The following is a 23,067-nucleotide window of genomic DNA, read 5'->3' on the forward strand; positions in this document are numbered from 1 at the left end:
TAAAAAAACATGCCTGCAGGAAGCCTAGATGTTTTCTGAGGAAGGCAGAATGTTAAAGAGCATCGTTGTCTAGCAACCAAGTGCCCCCAGGAAAATGCTTGTTTCATGCTTATTTCCAAGCTGGGGAAGGTTCTTCATACAAGCCTGTGTGTACCACACACACACACACACACACACACACACACACACACACACACACACCATAGGAAGGGATCCCAGGACACTCACCTTTTGCCCCTCGGAGTACAAATCCAAAGCCCTCGTTGTCTTTCTTCTGCAGGACCACCGTCTTGTCCTCAATAATGCAGTCACTGTAGAGAGAATTCCGGGGATAGCGACCATTATTGTAACCGGTCATCATCACGGTGGCTGCTCCACCGCCGGGGACGCTCATCATCACAGCCAATTAATCACCCAGCTCAGATCCAGGCAGCATGGAGGAGCCTGGGCAGCAGCTCGGTGCAGGAGGAGCTGGGGGTGGGGGGGTAGCAGGATGGGCGAGCGGGGCACAGTGGGATGTGGAGGGGGGCGGCGGGCGCGGGAGCCAGCCAGGGGAAGGAGTCATGGATGCTGGAGGGGCTGCCCAGGCCGCTGGGGGAGCAGGGGGCCCAGCTCAAGGGACCCGGGGGCTGGCCAGGACGCCGCCGCCCAGAGCAAAGAAAGTAAGTGGCCCGGGTGGTGGTGGCGGCGGCAGAGGCAGCAGCGTGGTGAAGGAGGTCCCCAGGCCTGTCTCGGCCAGACGCATCTTCCAGGGAAGCAGAAGAAATCAGCCGGAGAAATAACCAAGACAGCTGCTTTGCTATTTCTTGAAGGGGCTTAAAGAGGAGATCAGGTTCTCTCCGTTTGTTCTGTGCACGAGCCAGCAGCAGGCACTGGGGATGCAGAGACCTGTGCTTTGCAGCCAGCGCCCCCTCCCTCCCTCTCCCCCGTCCTAGGGAATGTAGTGTGCAGCAGGAGCCCCCACAGTCATCTGATGAGCCCACAGTGCGACCGGCGCGGCTGCCTGGGCGTCATCCCGTGCAGAGCAGAGGAGCCGCAGGCTGGGCTGGTGGCCGGCGGGAGGAGGAGCCGCCAGCTCTGTGTCTCTCCCGGCCACGGAGGCCAACGCTGAGGGGTGAGGGAGTGAGGGGCTCAGGCCATTTCAGTCCCACCAGAGCCGAGCCGAGGAGGGCAGCGGCTCCCTCCTGGTGAAGATGCCTTACTGAGGACAGCGAGGGCAGCAGCGTCCCCACTGCAAGGAAGACCAAGAACCACGGGGCTCACCTCTTTGTATAGCATTTCCATTTTTAAAGGAAACGACTACAAAGCCCCAACTTTGCTGTTCTGGCCAAAGCTGCCTGCCACCAACATTAACAGAACTTTGACTGTCCACCTGAAGAAGTGCGCGTAGGGGACACGGGACGAAAAGACGCTGCCTAACGACTTGCGAACTACCAACTCTGGCCCCTGTTGGTCCTTTTTGGTGGCTGCTCTGGGGCAGGAGACAGGGCTGTTTGCATCCCAGATTCAGCCATTGCCCCCGCCCCCCGGAAGTAAGTCAGAAGGCAGGAAGTCTGGGGGTTGAGAGCTGGAGAAGGAGGGAGAGGGCTTTCTTCTCTATAGAGTCCCAGTAGGAGGACACAGGACATGGTGGACAGAAATCACAACAGGAGTAGCTGAGCCCCAGACACAGACACTGTGGATAGAATGCGGGTTGGGAGTGAAGAGCAGTGACTGTTCTGAGCCCCAGAATAGTGTCAGTCAGTTCCCTAGGGCTTGGGGTCTGCAAGAAGCACAGGACCTAGGAAGGCTCTGGCCTGCAGAGAGCAGTCAGTTAAGACAGGGCACCCTGGAGCTAGAGGGGCAGGACAGCCCCTTCTAACCAGTCTAGCAGGCCTGGACAACCTTTTGTCACTGTGACATTATGCTGACATTACCAATAACAAAGTTCACACAATGAAGTTACAAGAAAAAAAAATATGGCAAAACAATCTTAGAATGTTTGTGAAAGAATAAAATTTTGGGTTGGCCCTATTCAAAGCTGCCTTGGGGTGCATGTGGCCAGTGCTCTGCTGGTCAGATATACCTGGTAGCAGGTGAGGACAGAGCAGTGGCTTTGGGCAAGCAAGACTGATGGTGTTGAGGTCACAGAAGTCACCCAATAATTACCCATCATGGGGTCATACTAATAATGCCGCAGGGAGAACCTGTGTTCTGGGAATTAGCTATGGCGGCGGGGCGGGAGGGGGGGCATGTAACATAAGTTACAAGCACAGTGTTCTAGGTGGGATGACAAGTCACAGAAGTCTGAGAAGTTGGCTAAGAAGCTCACCTCAAACCTTGCTGTCTGCTGACATATCCTGCCAGCCTCTTGGATCCTGGTATGTGAGACCCTTTCACTCAGTTCTCAAAGACCCCTGCTCCAGCAGACCCCACAGGGATGATGAGAGCCTATGGGTGAGTCATTGGGTTGGCCTCTAGGAAATGACAGACCCTTTGGTCCATACTGACAGGCTGTGAGGACAGCCCACAGTCACTTGAGGCTGCTGTGGTTGGATGCCATTATACCCATGATAGTGTGGTTTAGTGACAAGGCCCCAGGGAACTCCTTTCAAGTGTGGTCAGTAACTGGAGAGGCCCTGGCTGGCAGCCAGGACCTGCCATCACAGTAATGGTTGGAAGGAGAGCTGGGGTAGGGCGGGGCTTGTTATACTTTACAAGACACTAGGTATAAAGCAAGCTTATGTTGACCTTTAGATCATGGAACTTTTGTGCCCACTCTTGGTAGGGATCTTGAATATAGACTTAGGTCCCTTACGGGACACCTTTTTCCTTTCTCCTCCAACTTTCACATGGGAAGCCACCTGCCTTGACCCCAATGCTCCCTCAGTGGCTAGACAGTAGAAATCCTGTGGCTTCTTTATACCCCTTCTTACCCAAAGGGGTCTCTCTGAGGCCTTGGTGCTTAATCTGGCCCAGGCCCCCATTCTCTCTGTGTGCTTTAGTGGCTGAGGACTGGTGCCCTAACATGAGAGGCTTAGACATAATGTCTGCATGATCCCCTGGACACAGGTGGGTGACAGCACCCACTTTGGCCTTGGCTCAGGGAAGAAGCCATGGATGGAGGCCTCCTGGAATATATTCCATCAGCCAGCAGAACCTGACTGAATCCAGACACGTCTTCCTACCAGTCACAGGAACCTCTCAGGCCAGCTGTGCTGACTGGACACTGGCTGTTTCCTTCTGGCTGCGTGTAGGGGGCAGGAGTGTCACTGATCATGGTTCAAAGGGAAGTGTGATACTGAGCGCAAGGTCACCCTGACCTCTTAAGTCTCAGATCTTGCTCTATAGACTGAGAATCACAACCACAGGCATGACTGTGGAGTGGGGCATGGGGCTGGGAAACAGAAGGACCCTGTACTCTCGGGGCAGCCCCTGGTGGGCAGTCAGCTCTAACACACGGAATTATTTTCAGTTAAAGAGTCACTATTAGAGGCGGCAGCTGCATTACTCACCTCCACAGGCCCAGGCCCGAGCCTTCTCCCAGATCCTGATCTTCCAAGGCCTTTCTAACAGCTTTCCGCTGTGACAGCCCTGTGTGTGCAGACAGACCTCCTCCTCACAGCCTCTCTCCCATTCCTGGAAGATGGCTTCCAGTTCCTCTTCTCCAAGCTCCACCGTGTGCCCACCACCCCTAACCACCAAGAGGCCTTGGGCCTAAACCCCAAATTCAGACATTCGCCAACCTGAAGGGAGTAGGTAAAGACTTAAGCATGGAAAGTGAGTTTCCGCTGACAAGACACACCACTGTGGGCAGACACGGCCCTTAAACTTCCATGCACCTTCTTGTGCTTTGCCCAAACACAAATGCCCCCTTCTCCTCAAGGGGCCTGATCTCCTGAGAGACTGTGAGCTGTTGTTACAGATCACCCTGAATGCCCAGGGGTTGGCAGAACCTGAGGCAGGGGTGCAGCACATGGCAGAGGGGAGCTGGGTAGGAGATGCTGCAGATGACTGCAGAGGTGAGCCTCTCCTGGACTCTTTCTGACTGCCTCTTTCTCCTGTTGACCTGACCCTGGGTGAGGATAATTCGGCCTTACTGGCTGTCCTGGCTCTTTACCATAAGTAGAGTTGACACTGCCTAAGGCCCTGGTAGGCCCTGCCTGGCTCCCCAGATTCGACCCTCAGATTCAACCCAAAGGCCACTGTCTACATTTCACTGGGACACATGTGAAGGTCTCACACTCCACACACTGTGCTGGGTGACCCCATTCAGGCTTCTTCTGGAGCCCTGTTCCCTCATCCATAACTGACCATGTACATTCAGTGTAGGGGGATCCTGGAAGCAAATCCCCCTAAGTTCCCTGTTCTAAAAAAAAAAAAACCAAAACCAAAAACAAACAAACAAACACCTCCCAGTGTTCATTGACTGCACACAAATACAAGCCAGCACATGTTCCTCAGATGTGTTTTCTGCATAGGGAAGAAGAGCTTCCAGTGTACCTCAATTGGACCCTCCTATGACAATATCTACCTGCAGCAGGCATGTGTAGGGGAAGGATAGGGATGAGGTCTGCTAAGTACAGCCGTGTAGGTCATGCACAGTACAAGTCAGAGAACACTGCCCATAGTTTACATCTCTGATCATGTATTCATTATGGCCATGCGGACAGATGGCAGAACCTTGAGGAGGGGCCAGGTCTCATTTGTAGTTCATATAAAGGTAGGGCCTGGGCCACTGGTTGCCATGGAGATTGGAAGAGCTCTTTCTACTTGGAAACACAGTGACTTCTGGGAACCACATGCAGAAGGGACCTGAAGTCTGCCACAGAGTGGATCCTAGGACCTCACTCCTGTGACTTGCCTTCTGGTGTCTACCTTGTAGGATTCCAAGTGGCCAAGCCACAGCGGCATTTGCTTATGTTTTACTTTCTGAAGGTAAGGTTTCATTGTGTAGACTAGGCTGCCCTTGAACGCTTGGTGATCCCCCCTCCCAGCTTCTGTTTTTAGGCTCCTAAATTGCTGGGATTACATGCGTGATCCATCACACCTGGTGTAGCACTTTTCCTGTTGCTGTGACAAAAACACCTGACAAAAGTAACTTAAGGGAGGAAGGGTTCCCTGGGCTCACAGTCCATCATGCTGGGGAAAGCAAGGCGGCAGCAACATGCGGCTGCTCACACCACACTCACAGTCAGAAGGCAGAGAGAGGGGAACGCTGGAGCTCGACTCACTTTCTCTCTATTCAGTCTGGGACTCAAGCCCATCAGATGGTGCTGATCACATTCAGGTGAGTCTTTGACCTCTGTCAACCCAGTCTAGAAACTTCCTCATAGACGTGCCAGAGGCTAGTGTCCTAAGTGATTCTAGACCCTGTCAAGTTGGTAAGATTAGCCATCATACCTGGCTTTCAGGTGTTTATAGTGGACGAGGGGATGCCTTCCTTGACCTGTGGGGCAGCATGCTAGGCCAAGCAAGGCTGCATGCACCCACATGGCAGTTGGCATTGACAGCTCCTTGGCAGTGCAGCTGTTCCTACAGAAGGGCAAACTCGGATCCACAGGCAGCCAGGCCTTGGTTTAGGAGACTGAACAAGAAGGATCCCACAAAGCCATGTTTCTTAGGGACAGGGCCACCATGGATAGGATGATCCTGAACATGGGGTTATGAGAATGGACTTGAGCCTCTCTTGACCTCTTTTGGAAACCCTTGTAGGGACGGTAACCTTGCCAATCATGTTGCTCTGGTTTGATCAGCAGTGGTGGGGCTCCAGCCTCAGGTCAGAGGTAGTTGGGGCCCTTGTGAAGCTACCACATTAGTGTATTAACTCGGGCGTTTGTAGTGAACACCTACTAGGTGTCAGCCAATGGTCTACTGGGTGCCTGGCATCTTGGAGGGAACAGACTAGGTTCAGTCTGGCCCTATGGAGATGTGGAGTGTAAGTAGGTTGAACAGTGCCCCTGCCAATGGACATCCTTACTTCTTGTTGCCTGGATCCCTTGGAGGCAGGTTCCTTCTAGAGATAGGCTTTCTGGGTTTAGGATCTTGTGTGACCAATACCCCCATGTCCTCACAAGAAAGAAGCAGGGAGAGCTGGAGGCTCAGAGACATCGGGGAAAAGCCATGGAGGCTGAGTAGGGTCTGGAGGGGTGCAGCTACTAGCCAAGACTCACAAAAGAAATGCAGTCAAACAAGAAGGACCAAAAAGGGTCCTAGGGAGTTGGAAGTGCAGCAGGGCTACCTATACCTTTGACCTCTGCATCTGGCTGGTGGAGTTAGGAAGACAAGTAGATGTGGTGGTGCTCTGAGGTCTATGGTTTCTCCGTAGAGGGACAGAGGCACAGAATGCCTAGGAATAGATGGCTGTGGCTATGAGGCATAAGGGATCCCAGCCTAATGTCCAGGGATGCTGGGCTCCACCTTCATGCATATAGCCAGTGCCAGCACCTACACAACAAGATGCTTGACTCTGTGGCAGCTCCGGCCGGCCTGTGTGTCATCCAGGAGGGTTGAGATAACAGACAAGCAGGTGAGCCATTTCTTCCTCTCAGTGGCTGGAATTCCTACTCAGTCTTGCCATGAAAGTCAGCTCCTCTTCCTTGCACAACTCTCCCTGGTGTCAGCATAAGTAGCCTAGTCTTGCCCCCTGGAGGCTATGACTGTTGATTTAGGTGGTAGGAGTGGCCTATAGGTGCGGCTGAGGACACATAATCTAAGACTCTGTGGAATGGGGCTCATTCTAAAGGAATCACTACATTCTACCAGGCAGATGCTGAAGCCAGGCTGGTCTCATACAAGAGCTGGCTATTGCCCGGACCCAGACATCAGGGAACCTCCTTGCACAGAGGCCTACAGAAAGGGACTTCATAGACCCTACTGGGGATGGACTTTGGCCAGCTGAGACCATGCAGGTGTGTTGGCCACCATCAAGAGATGACAGGGTGTTATCCACGGTCACGGGGACAAGGGAACTCCCCCAGGTTTTGGCTTCAACTCTCAAGCCTATTTGCAAGCTGGGAAATAATAAATTCAGCGCCTCTCAAGTCCTTAGGGCTTAAGCAGCACCATGAAGCCAGCCTGCCATTTGATTAAGTGTCTCTGGAATCTCACCTGGGGTCAACTCCATTTCTTGTTAAATCTGGTATCTGTAAACATCATTCCCCCAGGTGTGAAAATCACTTGTAAGTTGGATTTTTCTCACCTCGAGTTGGAGAATCCTCGAGTGTTGTTCCTTGCTAAGTGTGTGAGAGCGCTGCCGGGCAGTGGCCACAGTGACTCAGCTGGATGGGTTCAAGGGAAAACTTATTTTAGACAACTCCAATGGGCCAAAGGTGTGCTGAGTAAGGGCCATGAGCACACTGGGAAAAATCCCCTGGTGTGGGGAGGTGGTACCTGCTCCCAGTCCAGAGTCGGTGGAAACCCAAGATTATCTCTACAAAGCCTTTCCAGTGCCAGGAGTGGAAGACTGAAAGTGGCAAACCCACTGCTCCTGTGACTGTATCTCAGTGGCCTGTCCACACAGGAACTGGAGCACTATTAGAAAGACGTGTCTCCAGGGAGCAGCAGCGACAGTGGATGCCCTAGAAATTTCTGGACTCTGCCAATCAGGAAGGTTGGGGCCATGCAGGATGCCATGAGCTCCTCCATGGAGGGGGGTGGATAGGGAGGTGTTGGGGCGCAGGCCAAGACTTAACAGGTGTCCCAGCTCAGCCGGCAGAGATGCCAGCCGGGCCCTCTTGCTGCTGGTGTGGGCAGTCGGCCCAGCTCATGGAGGCAGAGCTGGCTGTAGACTGGCAGAGAGGACCTGTCTATAGGTGGGCAGAATAGCCTGGTCCACAGGAAGGCTTGGAAGCCTGCTGGTATACCAGAGGGGGTTCCTCATTATTTGTCACTTGCCACCAAAGTGGGGGTCCTCTTGGCTTTAACCAAACATGATGACATCCTCTAACATTCTGCTTCCTGATTGGAGCATAATTCATAAGGCTCTCCTGCTTCTGGGCTAATAAGTCTCATGCTGGGTGCCACCTTGGGCTTTCAGTGACAATCAAGCAGGACACTCTACTGGGAGTCAGAGTTTTGTCACCTGCAGGAAGGGATGGACACAGTTGTGGATTGCACTCCTCCTGGCTCCCGGGAACCACTCTTTCTCAGGCTGAATGGAGGTGCCACTGGGTCACCCTTACCTGTGGAAACTGCACACCCCCTCCTTAGATACAGAAACTATTTCTCAGATGGGTAATTATGCAAAAGCCCTGCCAGTGTTTATTACAGCCATTTCCCCTCCTCGTTGCTAACGTGATAAGCAATACAACTTCTTCCTGATGGAAACAATCATGAGCAGAGAACTTGATTCGAATTAAATCACCTCATTACCTTGCAATAAGTCACCCACGAGTATTGTCTGAGCACCATCTGATGTGCTACCTGCCAAAGCCTACTCAAGACAATGGTACCAGAAGCACCTGGCCTAGGTGACAAGCTGTGATCACCGTTCCAAGCTAAAATGAGGAGAACCATGCACAGAATGGGGTCTGGGTCCCCCAGACCCAGGTGGGATGTGTCCCCATATCCTGAACTCACACAGGGTCCTTAGGATAGTCCTCTTGCTTGCTTGCCCTGTTGGTGTTGGCCACAGCCTTGGCACGCCTGGACTGGTGAGGAAAAGTTCATTTGAGAGGGACCAGGCACATAGCAGGGCTGGAAGCCTAAGAGCTCGGGCAAAAGCCCTGGGCTTCAGAGCCTGTTGCATTCTGGGAATGCAATGCACACATGTAGATATTGCCATGTGTACCTCACCCTCATGTAGACATCATTGGGACAGTCTTAGGTGATCTGCCTGCAGCACGCAGCAGGACATACCTATCTGTGAGACACAAGATGTCCCCACTGAGCAGGCAGATGAAGGTCAGGAGCCCATGAGGGAGGAGGGACAGCAGCCTCTCTACTTCTAGAGCTTTCAGAAACTTAAGGATCCTGCCCTGAGGCCTCACTCCATGAGTCTGGGTGGCTGTTGCCAGGAAGGGAAATGCTTAGCCCAGCAGGGTGGTTTGCAGCACTCTTGGAGAAGCTGATTCAAGGTAACAGAAGAGAAGGGCCTAAGTAACAAGGAAAACAGAAAACATCTGGGCGCCATTCTCTAGGACGTAGCCTGCAGGTGTTCCACCCTGACTCTGCAACTAACATGGTTCTGAAGACCAAGACAGAGAAAAAACCTAACATGTTCTCAGGACTCAGAATCCCTCCTCCAAGACCTGATGCTGGGTCTCCCTGAATTTTCTCTCCATTGTATGTATGTTTGTATGTATGTATGTATGTATGTATACATAAACACATACAAAAAAACCACCTTAACTCAGACTGTTTCTCCCATTTAAAATACTCCTTCTCTATAGCCTCATCATTTTAGGAATAATATCTATAATCCCCACTATAGCTAAGACCCTTGGTAATGCCTCTCCCAAATCCCCGTGCTCCAGCCTGGCTGCTGACTCCTCTTCTGGGCACAGACACCCTTCATGAACTACAGTGTCTTTGCTCTCTGTACTAAGCTGCCATGGTCTTCAGGAGCCACCCTGCTATCACTGTGTGCCTCAGTGACTTGTGTGCTTTGTGGGTACCAGCCCTGGCGGGGGTGGGCAGCTAGTTCTGGGGAGAAAATCGCCCCCCAGGGCCATCCAATGGCCTCCAGGTTCTCAACAGTTACAGGTTCTCAAGTGACACCTTTTGTGTAACCCATGAGGCATGGGTAACCCCCTGGCTTTGTTCTGCTGGGACACGAGACTTATTTTTAGAATCAGGAGTATCTCCTTCCCAGGCCACTCCTATAGGACTTCAGGCTGGGTGCCCCTGAAAATCCTGTTCCCTGTGGCTTCAGATTCTGTGGCCAGGTGACTTATGTGCTTGGGTTTCTCTGAAATCTAGCCTCCATTCTGTGTGGAGCGTTCTCTAGAATACCACAGGGCAATCCAGCTGCCTGACATTTTGCTACAGGCACAGGCAGGGGCTGTTTGTGCCTTTCCTTCTATCTGCTAATTAGAATGACAGGCTAGGCCTGCCCCATCTGTTTGTCTCAAAGCTAGCCCAACAGGCCAAGAAACAGGCATTGGCTCTTTGCATGAGGCTAGCCCACTCTGGTCTGTGGGATGGGGTAGGGGGACATCCTAGCTTTAAACTATTAAAAGTAGTGAGATGGCTCAACAAGTAAAATCGCTTGCCACTGAGCCTGACGGCTTGAGTAGGATCCCTAAAACCCCCATGTTAAAGGAGAGAATGGACTCCTGCAAGTTGTCTCCTGACCTCCACAAGAATGTCATGGAGTAAAGACTCCAAGTCACAAATAAATAAAACAAATGCCAATTATAAAACAAAAGTGTGAATATTTGTTGGGACCCCAGATCCTGGTGAGGCAGCTTCAATGGGCTTGTCTACCCTGGATACCATCAGAAGCCGGGCTGAGACGCAAACTACAAGACCAAGTCACAGCTGGCCCCATACCTGCCTGCGGCTCATTCTCTACTCGGGAGGACCACAGCATGAGGTCACCAGGTGTTCTTCCACAAGGGGGCTCGGATGTGTGAACATGGTAGGATGTGTGTTTGCCCATGTGGGGACAGGGACCTGTAGGTGGCCTCACATAGGCCACAGGTTTGCACAGCTGTGCTATATTGAGCTCCATGGGAATGTCTCAAAACTGAACTTCGAAAAGAATTCCATGGTCACCGTGCCATCTAAAAGGGCAACTGGAAGCACTTGCAGTCCACTGTGGATGGAATTCCTGTAGCGAGTGACTATTTTGTCTTTCCCCCAGCTGCTCATGCTCAGAGGGAGGAGACTGTCTCCACAGTGCTGCTTACAGAGTGGTTCAAAGTCCTAGAGGCGTTTTAAGATGGGGCCTGTCCTTTCTGCTGCCCCCCCTCCTTTTATAAACAGGGTCCCATTCAACCGACACTGGCTTCAAACTCACTATGTAGCCAAGGCTTGCCTTGAACTCCTGACCCTCCTACCTTCACTTCCCTAGTGCTAAGATCATAAACGTGCACCTTCACATCTGTATTTTGGGGTGCTGGGGATTGGACCTAGAGCTTCCTGCATGTCCGGCAAGCATTTTACCAACGGAGACACACTCCTGACTCTATTTATTTAGGATTTTTTTCTTTTAAAATACAGGGCCTAATATAGCCCAGGGTGACCTCAAATTTACTGTATGGGGAGGCTGGCCTTGAACTTCCCACCTCCACCTTTCCAGAGCCACCTCCACACCCAGGTGGAGGGAGCACTTCAAAATGTCCATATCCAGGCCAGCGGCTGATAGGTTTTCCTATAAAGACCCAGAGTCAACAGTCCAGGCTACGAGGGGAGCCGTGCCTGGCTAGGTGTGACACTGCAGCAGTTCTGCCACCATGAGAAAGCTTGGGCTCTGCTGTGCTCCAATAAAGCTTTATTGACAGGTATGCAGTGGGCCTCGGGCTGGGTTCTCTCAGGACTTGTTTTCAGGAACCTTACAGGACTTAGAATAGACATAAATAACACGCCTATGTGGTCCATCACTGCCTATAGCAGAAGCTAAGAAAAGAATTAATTTTCCTCAGTAGCTGTGACACTGCCCGGTACAGGTGTGCCTGGCTTAATATACCACGGAGCGTGGTGGAAAAACCAGGTCACCCGTGACTTGCCCTAGAAAGGTCTGGAGGCTGAGGTGGAGAGCCCTTTGCACAAAGTGAAGGGCCCTCTCGCCCCCTAGCGTGGCTCACAGTTGAGGTCTGCCTGGACTCGGCTTCCCTGAGCAATAATTATCAAGTGGTAATTAATATGCCAATTATCATAATGACTGTGTACACGGGCACCGAGTGCTCTCAGCATAACTGACTGAACCTTCAGTTTCCCTGAGACAAACTGACTCCTTTCTTTTTTGGTTTTATTTGAGACAGGATCTTACCATGTGGTCCAGTCTGGCCTGGAACTCACTGTATAGCTCAGGCTGGCTGCACACTTACTACAATCCTCCTGCCTCAGCTTTCTAAGCACAGATGTGAACCACCACGATAGGTACTGACCCATGTATAGATCAGGGAATCAAAGGCAGGCATAGAGAGGTGGAGAGCTTTGCACAAGAGAACAAATCCAGAGGAGATCAGCTTCCCTGGGGGGCAGGGGCAGGAGGCACAGTTCTGTGACCTATGATGCTGCCCAGCTAGGAGGCCCTGAATGCTCACAGCCCCTACCCCAGGATGACAGGGATGGGAGGCAGAGGAGGCTCCCGCAGCTCTGAGAAGTGCCTGAGCTCCCAGATAGCACCTACAATACTCTGCCATTCTGCCAGTAGATTATACCCCAAGCCAAACAGAAAATCTCCAAAGAAGGCAGCAGTTCCACCTCATGGGGTGCTCAATGAAAGGAAAGATGGGGTTTCCACACAGACACAAGTACACAGAAGACGTCAAACATGAGAGATGCATCCAGGGGTACCCTGGGCTTCACATGTGCTAGGTCAGTCCTCTACTATCAAGCTATATTCCCAGCCTGCATTCTGGGAGCACTTTCCCTGATTGCTAACTTCAGCTGTTCAACTCCTATGCATCCATCAAAGCCCATTTGAAATAGTCATATGTCTAGGGGGCGCTTTTGCTGTCCCTCAAGGGGTGCCGGTACCCTCAGTGATGAGGCCAAGCCTCACCTCATTCCCCCTCACATCCAGCACCCAGCACAGTCTCTGTTCCCCCTGGTTTACTTCCCACAACAGACGCTGGAAAACCTAGATTCTTGCTTTCCCAGTCTCCCCTATAGTTCCCAGTCACAGCAGGGACAGCTGTGCCATGGGACATGGCTTTAGCTAATGAGATTAGAGCCTCTACCAGAGCCTCTGGGAATTATTTAACTACTCAGTGCACTGGAGAAGCATGGCCTCCACCAGTATCCCTGCAAAGGATATACTGTGGGGATATGATAACTGGAGCTCTAGCTGCAACTGTGCAACCAGGAGGACAAAGCCTAGAGACTGCAGGGTTGCAGCTAACCTATGGAACAAATACTGGCTCTAGCTTCTTCCAGGACTGCCACTGAGGTTGCAGTCTCCATCAAATGCTTCCTAGAGGACACGGGCAAACAAGGAGGTAGGGCGAAGCCCTGTGTTGTGCTCATCTCTCCAGGGAAGATCTGGGCACAGCCCCTGCTCGTCTATGGGCTTAGTTCAAGAGGCAGCAAGGACAAACACTTCCAGAGCAAGCTTAGCTGCTCTGGAGTTTGGTGAATTCTCTGAGCATTTCAGGTTCCTGGGGCATCCCAGCTAAGCAGATACAATGCTTGTTTATAGATAGTTGGGGACAAGGCCAACTAGAGTGATGGCATCTTCAGGAAGCTAACGTCAGCAGACAATGCTAGACAGATGAGACCTTAGCCACAGTGTGGATGGAAGCAAGGTGAGGCCTGGGCCTGACAGCCAGCAGTTATGTGAAGCTTCCATCCTGTCATGCAGCCCTCCAACCGATGGTTGCTCTGCCACATACCATGTCCTGAGAGACCTCCAGGACTCAGCCTGTCCTGCCAAGTGCCAGCTTCCTCCTCTGTGTCCAGTGCATGGCTGGTAGCCCTTGCTACCACCCAGTGAGTGTGGGGTGGGCACCAACTCTGGTTAGCTAACTACTTCTCAGACATTTACCCACTCAAGTAAAATTACATGTCCCTCCTAACTTCTGATGTCACTTATAGTCATGACTTGGAGTCCAGACATGTGGCCCCACAAAGTGACAATGATCCTGGCTTCCTGAGTGGCCCCTGTCTAAGGAAGGCCACTGTTTGTGGGACATGTACCTTGTTAAGGCTGTTAAAGAAGTGACAGCTTCTGGTTACCCACAGCCCAACCCATCAGGGGCCTCTCTTGGGCTCTAGTAATAAACTCTTCAAATATGTCATGTATACTTACAGCTGGAGAGATGGCTCAGCAAGGTAGGCGCTGTTCTCAGCACCCACATGATGGTTTACAACCATCTAAACTCCAGTTCTGGAGGATCTAATGCCCTCTGCTGTCCTCAGCAGTTACTGCATTCACGTAGCATTCTGTGTGTGTGTGTGTGTGTGTGTGTGTGTGTGTGCGTGCATGTGCGCGCGCGTGTGCGCACACGCGCATACAAAAATGCAACCACCTAAGCACTCATACATAAATAAATAAATAAATAAATAAATAAATAAATAAATAACTTTAACATAAAAAGATGCTATGGGATGGTGGGATGGCTCATCATGTAAGTACACTTGCATCCAAGCCTAATGCCTTAAGTTAAATCCCTGGGACCCACATGGTGGAAGAAGAGGACCAGCTCCCACAGGTTGTTCTCTGGCCTACACACACACACACACACACACACACACACTTAAAAGTAAGAAAATTAAAAAGAAGTCATTAAGCGTGTCAATGAGTCTAGCCTGGACTCCAGGGGTGCCCTGAATCCAATGAGAGTGTTCTCATAGCAGACAGAAGGGGACCCAGAGGCACACAGAGAAGTCCTGGGGGCAGAGGGGAGCAGCCACAAGTCATTGGCATGGGACCATCAAGAGAGGAATACGACCTGAGTGACTTCACAAGGAAACAGTTTTGTACTCATTTAGATGTGGGGTTCATCCTCCTGTAAGAAGCCATACTCCTGCTACTTTAAGCTTCCATCTCTGGTAACTTGTTCCTGTCACCCCCGAGTCCCACATGGCTGCACCCAGGATGCCAAACACACAGAGCAGACACTAGGCACTGGGACCACTCTCCACCCAGCTGGGGAACACATTATTTCAAGAGAGAAAGGGCAATGTGGAGCTACAGACCTCGAGGACCCAGGTCATGCTGAGCTATGACAGCGCCCGTAAGCTGCATGAACATGGGGTTTCAGATGTCCTTCACATCCAATAGACCATTTTTTTTTAAAATGTCCATGATTATGGGCAGTGCCAGGCAGGCAGAAGTTCATGTTTGCTCCTAGCCATGAGACTTGCAGATGGGCCAGCATTACTGACGACACACTTGCAGACATGAGCCAGGAGAGGGTGCCAGAAAAGGAAGATGAGATGGCGGAGGACAGCGAACCTTGCCTCACTGGAGGAAGAAAGGGACAAGAAGCAATGACATAAAGCAGATGTTGTGGGCTTTGAGCCCTCACTCATGCCTAGGATCGAGACTCACCTCCAGAGAAGGGAAACTGAGGCACAAAAAAGTCAGAGAATGTATGTGTGGTGGATCAACTGGAAAAGAGCAAAGCTGTGCCACAAACAAGAGAGCTGGGCATGCTCTGAGTCACGCTCTCCCACGCCACGGCTGACGGGTATCTCCAGGCCCATTTCAGCTCTCTAGCTGGTTTAGGATCTGACAGAGCTGTCCTCTGCTCCTTGCCCCTTTCTTCCTCCTCTACCTTTATTCATTCCTTCTAGAAAGATCTCTAATGATATCTCCATAGCAACACAGCCTCCACCCACCCATACACCCCCCTTTTAGATCCTCTTCACGGATCTCAGCACTGTCTGTGTCCTCCATGGATGGTGTGACTTCCTGCCTATAAAAATGCCTTTGCAAGTCTCTCCAACACAGATAGTATAAGGCTCCTGCAGCTGCTGTGACAAACAATGACATACTTGGTAGCTCCAATCAGCAGAAGACTGTTTCATCACAGAGCTCAAGGCTGAGAGCCAGTCTCCAGTTGTCACCAGAAGAGATCAAGGCAACACAGGCCATACTCTCTAAGGAAGCTCTAGGTGAGGGTCTGTTGGCCTTCTCCAGCTTCTTGGGGCACTTAGCTATTATTAGGGCTACAGTTGCTCCCTACTTCCTGACTCTATGGTCACAGGGGCATCCTCTAGCTCTGTTCTTTTAGAAGGAGGCATAAAATGGCATCTATGCACTTCCTGGGTACCCCAAGATGATCCTTTATCACAATTGCATTAATGTACCAAATCTGACGAGTCCTTCTTTGACTTCTAAGTTAGATAGAATTTTGAAATGGACATCTTTGAAGGCCACTCAGCTGACCATATGTGCCAGTCATGTGGTGTAGAGCTATGTATACAGTACGTGCATACAAAGTTTTACTATTTGGATGATTGTGTGTTTGCCTGCTTGTCTGGATGTGTATCATGTATATGTATATTTATATGTATATTTATATGTATATGTATATGCAAGTGCCTTTGGAGACCATAAGAGGGGGGTCAGGTCCCCCTGGAAATGAAGATATAGGCACTGAGAGCCACCTGATGAGAGTTAGAGGTGGAGGGGGGGTTGAACCTGGAACCTCTACAAGAACAGCAAGTGCTCTTCCGAGATACCTCTCTTTTCCAGTAAATGAATTTTTTGGATGGGTGGCTGTATGGGTAGATGTATGGATGGGTGGATGGATGGGTGGATGGATGGGTAGGTGGATGGATAGATGGATGGATAGATGGGTGGATGGATGGATGGATGGATGGGTGAGTGGGTGGATGGATGGGTAGGTGGATGGATGGATGGATGGATGGGTGGATGGATGGATGGGTGGATGGATGGATGGGTGGATGGATGGGTGGATGGATGGGTGGATGGATGGGTAGGTGGATGGATAGATGGATGGATAGATGGGTGGATGGATGGGTGGATGGATGGGTGGATGGATGGATGGATAGGTGGATGGATGGGTAGGTGGATGGATGGATGGATGGATAGATGGGTGGATGGATAGATGGATGGATGGGTAGATGGATGGAGGATGAATGAGTGCGTCAATGGGTAGACGGAATGGATGGGTGGGTGGATGGATAAAAAGGGCTCTCTGCTATCTGTTCTATTTTCACACATGTGACCCCTCCTCTAGGATTGTCACTGCCGCATTAACCTAGCCACTTACTGCACTTGAAAAGGGGGAAATGCCCTCAGAACAATAAACCATGAATGTTTAAGGCTTTGCTGAGAGAAGCTTGCCCTGCATATCACTCTCCTTATACCAGGACAGCACAGGCCACATTGATGGGAAGGGAGCCCTATCCACCAGTCACCACAGAGGGGTGGAGGCAGAGGACCAAGCAGGGTGCATGAACACCCCACCCAGCCTCCCAGTGCTCTGAGGTCCCAGCCTGTCCCTGTGATCGTTGTGGCCTTTCTATCCCATACCTCCTCATCTTCATCTAAGGAATGAAAGGACCTGTGCATCCTCTGCTCTAACACTAAGGAGGGATGAGCAAGGTCCCAAGCTTTGCAGTGGATGGGTGGGAACTGGTGTAGAAAGATGCAGCCAAAGCCTGAGGTCATTTCTGTCCTCAACCCTTCCCAGTTCCTGGCAGACACCGGACTTTAATCCTGGCCATACTGTCTTCCAGTGCCAGAGGGAGTCACACTCCTGAGCCCTTCCAAGGGGCATGCTCCAAGCCTACCCATCAACTGTTCTTTTCGCTGTCTCAGGTCCCTCCTCGAATACAGCCCTTCCCTCCCCTGGCTTTTGGCCTTTTGTTTGTCCACTGGCATTACAGGTCTGTGGGGCCAAGTCCAGGCCAGGGAACCTGAGGCACAAGAGTACCATCTGCCATGCCAGGCTTCTGGTCACTGTGCCAGCCTCAGCCTTGACCTTGGTTAGCAGAGTCAGGTTTTAATCAGCATGTGTCCTGACGAGCTAAGTGCTGCTGACTGGCTGGTGGCTGCCAAGGATCATGGACAGGCTGGCCACCTCGCCCAAACTCCCCACGAGGAAATCTCGGAGACAGCAGCAGGCTTTCGTGGCTGCACCCTCCTGCAGACCTGACCATGCTGTGCTGCTTTCTAACTCTGGCAATGAATCCAGGTGCCTGGTGTTTGTTGCCTTTGAGGGAATGGAGGCAGTAGATCTGTGTGGTGCTGGGTCAGCTGAATTTCCTTTGATGGCACTGAACTCTTTGTATGGTGACAAGGTACTTGTCTTCTCCTACTCAGGGCCACACTGTCCCCTACTCTCCTCATAGGATTTACTGAGAGCCAACAGTGTGCACAGTTGCCTAGAAAGGAGCCTCAAAATGATGCCCTACCTGGGCATCTTTCCTCATCCAGAGTCATCAATCTACCTTCAACCACTAATCAGTGCATCCATCTATCCTCCATTCCACCTAGCCATCCATCCATCCATTTATTCATTCATCCATCCACCCATCTACCATCCATGTATCATCCATCCTGCCATCTATCATCCATCTATCCATCTATCCTCATCTATCTTCCATACATCCAATATCTGTCTATGTTTGTCTGTCCATCTGTCTACCTTTATGATCAATTTAATACCTATTCACCTATCCATCTACCCAATCATCTATCACCCATCATCCACCTAACATTCATTAATTGATCATCAACCCATCTAACATCCAAAATTCATGACTCATCTATCCATCACTCATCCATCACTCTAATATATAGCCATCTATCTAGCCACCAATCCATCCTTTATCCATCCACCCATCGATCATTCATTCATCCATTAATCCCCCTTCTTCCTTGCCTTTCTGAGGTTGAACATTTGCCAGGCCCTACCCCAGGTGATAAGGGAAGGAGACTAGTCAGAGCCAGCACTGATACAAAGTAGAGGAGACATAAGCAAATGCAGATCAGACACTTGGCTGCTGTCTTTGGCCTAGGCAACAGTGAGTCAGGTGGGTCCCAGAGTCAGGCCCTGGAGGCTGCTATCGCCTAGAGGAAGACAGAGCACCTAGACCTTTCCAAAGGCAGGGATCAGTGCAGACATTTGCTGAGAGCCTGTGTGCCTACCTCAGTCCTAAGAACACCTGCACACCTGGCAGCCTCACCCCCCTCCTCCCTGGCTGGCACCTTGGTGGGCTACATAAGCTTAGGTAGTAGTTCTGAGCACTCCTGTCCATCTTGACTGTTCTGGGACCACCTCTGCAGCCCTGAAATATGGTCCTGACAGGCCTGCTTCAGGGTCAACAGGCGTAGATGCTCATGGTAATCACTGGCCATGTCCATGTACAGTGACTGACGTATTTGTCCAGGACATTACTGCTTATGCCCATTCATGCTGGCAATATTTGTGTGTGTGTGTGTGTGTGTGTGTCTAGTGGGGAACTTGTACCATGGAGCACACGTGAGCTCAGAGGAGAACCTCAGCCTTCAGTCAGTTTTTGCCTTTCTTTTTGTTTGAGAGAGGTTTTCTAATACCCACCATTACAAACACAAGGCTAGCTGGCCTGTGAGCTTCCAGGAATCCTGTCTCTGTCTCTGCCTCTCCTCTCATCACAGACGAGCTAGGTGAACAGATGCATGCTTCTGTTTCTGGCATATTCATGGAGACCATCAGCGGTATTCCCTTACAGTGAATGATGACAAACAGTTACAGTGGCTTCTGGCCAAATATCCATAAAATTGATCGTGGAAAAAAGAACATAAAGAGAACATAGCCATTTTACAGGTTGGGAAACTGAGGACCACCCAGGGAGTTTGTATCAGGACAGGGAAGAGAGCCTTGGCATCATAACTTCCCAGGCTGGTCCATTAGGTGTGAAGACCACCCTGTAGGATTCACTGTTGCCTAGGCCAAGGACAGCAGCCAAGTGGCTGATCTGCATTTGCTTATGTCTCCTCTACTTTGTATCAGTGCTGGCTCTGACTAGTCTCCTTCCCTTATCACCTGGGGTAGGGCCCGGCAAATGTTCAACCTTAGAAAGGCAAGGAAGAAGGGGGATGTAGTTCCAGCATTGAGGGCCTACCATGGTGCATAGAGCTGGAGAAGGAGGAAGAAGAGGGACACAGCGCTGGGCGGGGGTGCACTGCAGTGTGCCAGCTTTCCAGGGCTAGCTGTGGGCATGTTTCCTCAGCTTCGGGATCAGTAAACACATCAGCAGCTTGAGATTTGTGGGGCAGAGTTCTCACAGTATGGAAATTAGTAAATGCCAATTACAGGACAGCTGTGAAGAGGGGAGGCGGAGGACCTTATACAGCCCTGGGCTTAGTAGACAGAGGATGCCTTGGACAGATGTGACCATGGAAAATTCCAGGGTCAACACCCTCCTTCTGCCTCTGGTATGGGTAAGGAGGTGAGGAGACAGGAGGTTTGTGGTGGCACCTGCCTACCTTGGTCCATCTCACAACATAACCCAAGGGCCAAGGGCAGTCTGCTGGGTGCGGCCTGGAGGTGTGCCTGAATGCTAGCCTCCCCTAGCAACTGCTCTGCTTCTTCATCGCCCCGCCCATCTGCCTGCTCTCCCCCATCAGGACACCCACTCGCCACCTGGGAAAAGTGCTAAATGTGGCCTGAGAGTGTTGAGCCAGGCGCCTCCCTGCAGGGATGGATGCCAGGACAGAATCTATCATGGACGGAAGTTCATGGCTTGTCCTGCGTGATCCCACAGTGAGGGCCTGGCTTCTCTGCTCCAGGGCCAGTGGGGCACACTCAGTAGCTTCAGGGAAAAGCCCAACTCACAAGTCAGTGGTGCCTAGCCACACACAGGGTAGTTTCTGAGCTTGGTCCTCAGACCAGATACAAAGAACTTCTCTCCCCCAAGAAACAACTTAGCTGCTTCAGATCTCTAAGCTGGCTTCTAGCAGAGACCCCACCCCTTCTGCTACCTCATGTACTCTGTGAAAGGAATCCCTAAGTCAGGTCCTCAACACCAGGAAGGGCTGGGGGTCATAATGGTTCATCTATTATCAACTTGCTAGGATTCAGAATTTTCCTCCTGGTGTGTCTATGATGTGTTTTCAGAGGGCTTTTGTTTGGTTTGTTTGGATAGAGCCTTGGTATCCCAGGCTGGCCTGCAACTCTCTCTGTAGCTGAGGATGATCTTAAACTCCTGAGCTTCCTGCCTCTACCTCCTGAGTACCAGGAATACAGATAAATGCTACATCAGCCAGTATATCAGTGCTGAGGATCAAACCCATGGCTTGCTGAGTGACAGGCAAGCAATATATCCATTGATCCACATCTGTAGCCTCCTCTAGAGAAGCTTAACTGAGAAGAGAAGATATTCCCTTAATGTGGGAAGCACCCCCAGATGGGCTGGGGTCCCCTCCTCTCCATTTCCTGGTTGCTCTCAGGGACTCAGCTGCATGTGGTGTTCCTGGATCCTGCTTCTTCACCCCTGGCTATCACCTGGCCATCCGTGTGCTCACTTCAGAGTAAAATACATAGTCCCTCTGTGGTAGTCTGTATTTAGTGTCAACTTGACACAAACCTATGGTTATTTGGGAAGCAGGAACCTCAATTGAAGAATTATCTCCATCAGACTGGCCTGTGGCATGTGTGTGTGGTGCCTTTTCTTGATTAATTATTGATGTGAGGGGACCCAAGTCCATGGTGGGAAGTGCCACTCTGGGAGGCTGGGCCTGCCTGGGTTGTTTATAAAGCAAATTGACTAAGTCATGACTAGCAGGTCAGTAAGCAGCATTCCTGCACAGCCTTTGCTTCAGTTCCTGCCTCCAGGTTCCTGCCTTGAGTTCTCTCAGGGATGCACAAATGTGTAATATGTCATAAATCCTTCCTACCCCATGTTGCGTTTGGTCAGGGCAGTCAGGGTGTTTATTCATAGCAACAGAAACAAAACTGGAACACACCTCATGTTCATTTGGATCCTGACACATGCCTAGCAGGTGTGTATGAGAAACCAGGTTTGTCTTTGTTTATGATCTCTTGTGGGAGCATGCAAGGAGTATGTCTTCCATCACTCTTTCTGGTTTTGACTAGAAAGAACCTACATTCCACCTAGGCTGTGCCTGGAGGGCAGCCACACACAGAGGCCTCTGCGAAGGCTGGCTGGCACTGTCCAGCCTGCTCTTAGAGGCACTTGTGTGAAGTGTCAGAAGCTCACCCTGCCATGAAATGAAAAGCCCTCAGACAGTGACAAAGTGGGAGTATTGACAATTCATACAGGTGGCTGGGAAGTAGGGAAGGTCTCCTGAAATATGGACGAAAATGGGGGAGACCATGATGAGCAGAACAATCTTGAGTGATGTAGAGGAAATGCAGGGAGATGAGAGAGGAGAGCAAGAGAGTGAGAGAGAGAAAGCATAGGAGAGTGAGAGAGTGTACGAGAGAGCATGAGGGAGGGAGGGAGGGAGAGCAAGAGAGTGCGGGAGAGAGCAAGGGAGAGAGAGGGAGAGAGAGGGAAGGGGAGGGGGAGAGGGAGGGGGAGGAGATGGGGAAGGGGGAGGGAAAGGAGGGAAAGGGGAGGGGGAGGAGGAGAGGGAAGGGGAGGGAAAGGGAAGGGGGAGGGGGAGAGGGAAAGGGAAAGGAAGGGGAGGGGGAGAGGGAGAGGGAAAGGGAGGAGAAGGGGAGGGGGAGAGGGAAGGGAATGAGGAGAGAGAAGGGGAGGAGGAAAGGAAGGGGGAGAGGGAGGGGGCAGAACAAGTGAGAGATACCATGAGAGAGAATGAGAGAGCATGAGCAAGAGAGAATCTGCTCGGTTGCTGAGTCTTGGGAAATTCAGGAGCAGTAAACATAATGTTTGAGGGGAGTCAGACTAAGGTCAGTCTATCAAAGCATCAAGATGCTATGGAGTTGAAGAAATGCAGGCACTCCTACAAACTTCTGGAGAGGAGAACAGAGGGTCAGAGACACAGACCGAGGCTCTGCGAGCATCGCACTCCCATGAAGAGGCCAGTGACTCTAAGCCTGGAATGTTAGAAGCAGAGCCTGCGGACAGGGCCATTTACACTGCAGGTCCCTTGTTGAAACTGTTAGGGGAAACTGAGTGAGGCAGCCAAGGAGTCTCTCGGGGGTGACTCCCATTCTCAGGATGTACGGCAGGCAGGAAGGATGGTTAAGGGCTTGCTAACTAAAACCTAATTCTTCTGCTTCCAAGGGAAAAATAAAGGCCAGTAGAATCTCAAAACAACAACAGCAGCAGCAGCAACAACAGAAAAAACCTTCATGCAAGAATCACGACCATAGAATGACGCTTGAATGTGGGCTGACTTTGAGCAAGAAGAAAAGGAAAAGAATCTGTTGACTTGTGGTTCCAGGAAGACCCTTCTCGTGCCCATCCGAGCCCCATTTCTGGTGTGGACGTGAATGGCCATGTTCTCTTAATGTTTTCCACAGTTTTTTAGCTATTATTCTAGTTGGACTAACAGAAACTAAAAGATATAAATGTGAATAAAACCATAAA

General features: G+C 51.1%; 1 protein-coding gene across 1 annotated transcript in view; it reads right to left on the reverse strand.

The window, feature by feature from the left end:
• Shank2 (SH3 and multiple ankyrin repeat domains 2) overlaps positions 1-23,067 on the reverse strand; it is a 391,984-nt gene that overhangs the window by 135,246 nt on the left and 233,671 nt on the right. The window contains exon 14 of the mRNA XM_052194528.1: positions 229-311. Within this exon, the coding sequence (XP_052050488.1) occupies positions 229-311 (83 nt within the window). The remainder of the gene's footprint in view (positions 1-228; positions 312-23,067) is intronic.

This window comes from Apodemus sylvaticus, chromosome 1 (genome assembly GCF_947179515.1).
Source record: "Apodemus sylvaticus chromosome 1, mApoSyl1.1, whole genome shotgun sequence".
Lineage (NCBI taxonomy): Eukaryota > Metazoa > Chordata > Mammalia > Rodentia > Muridae > Apodemus > Apodemus sylvaticus.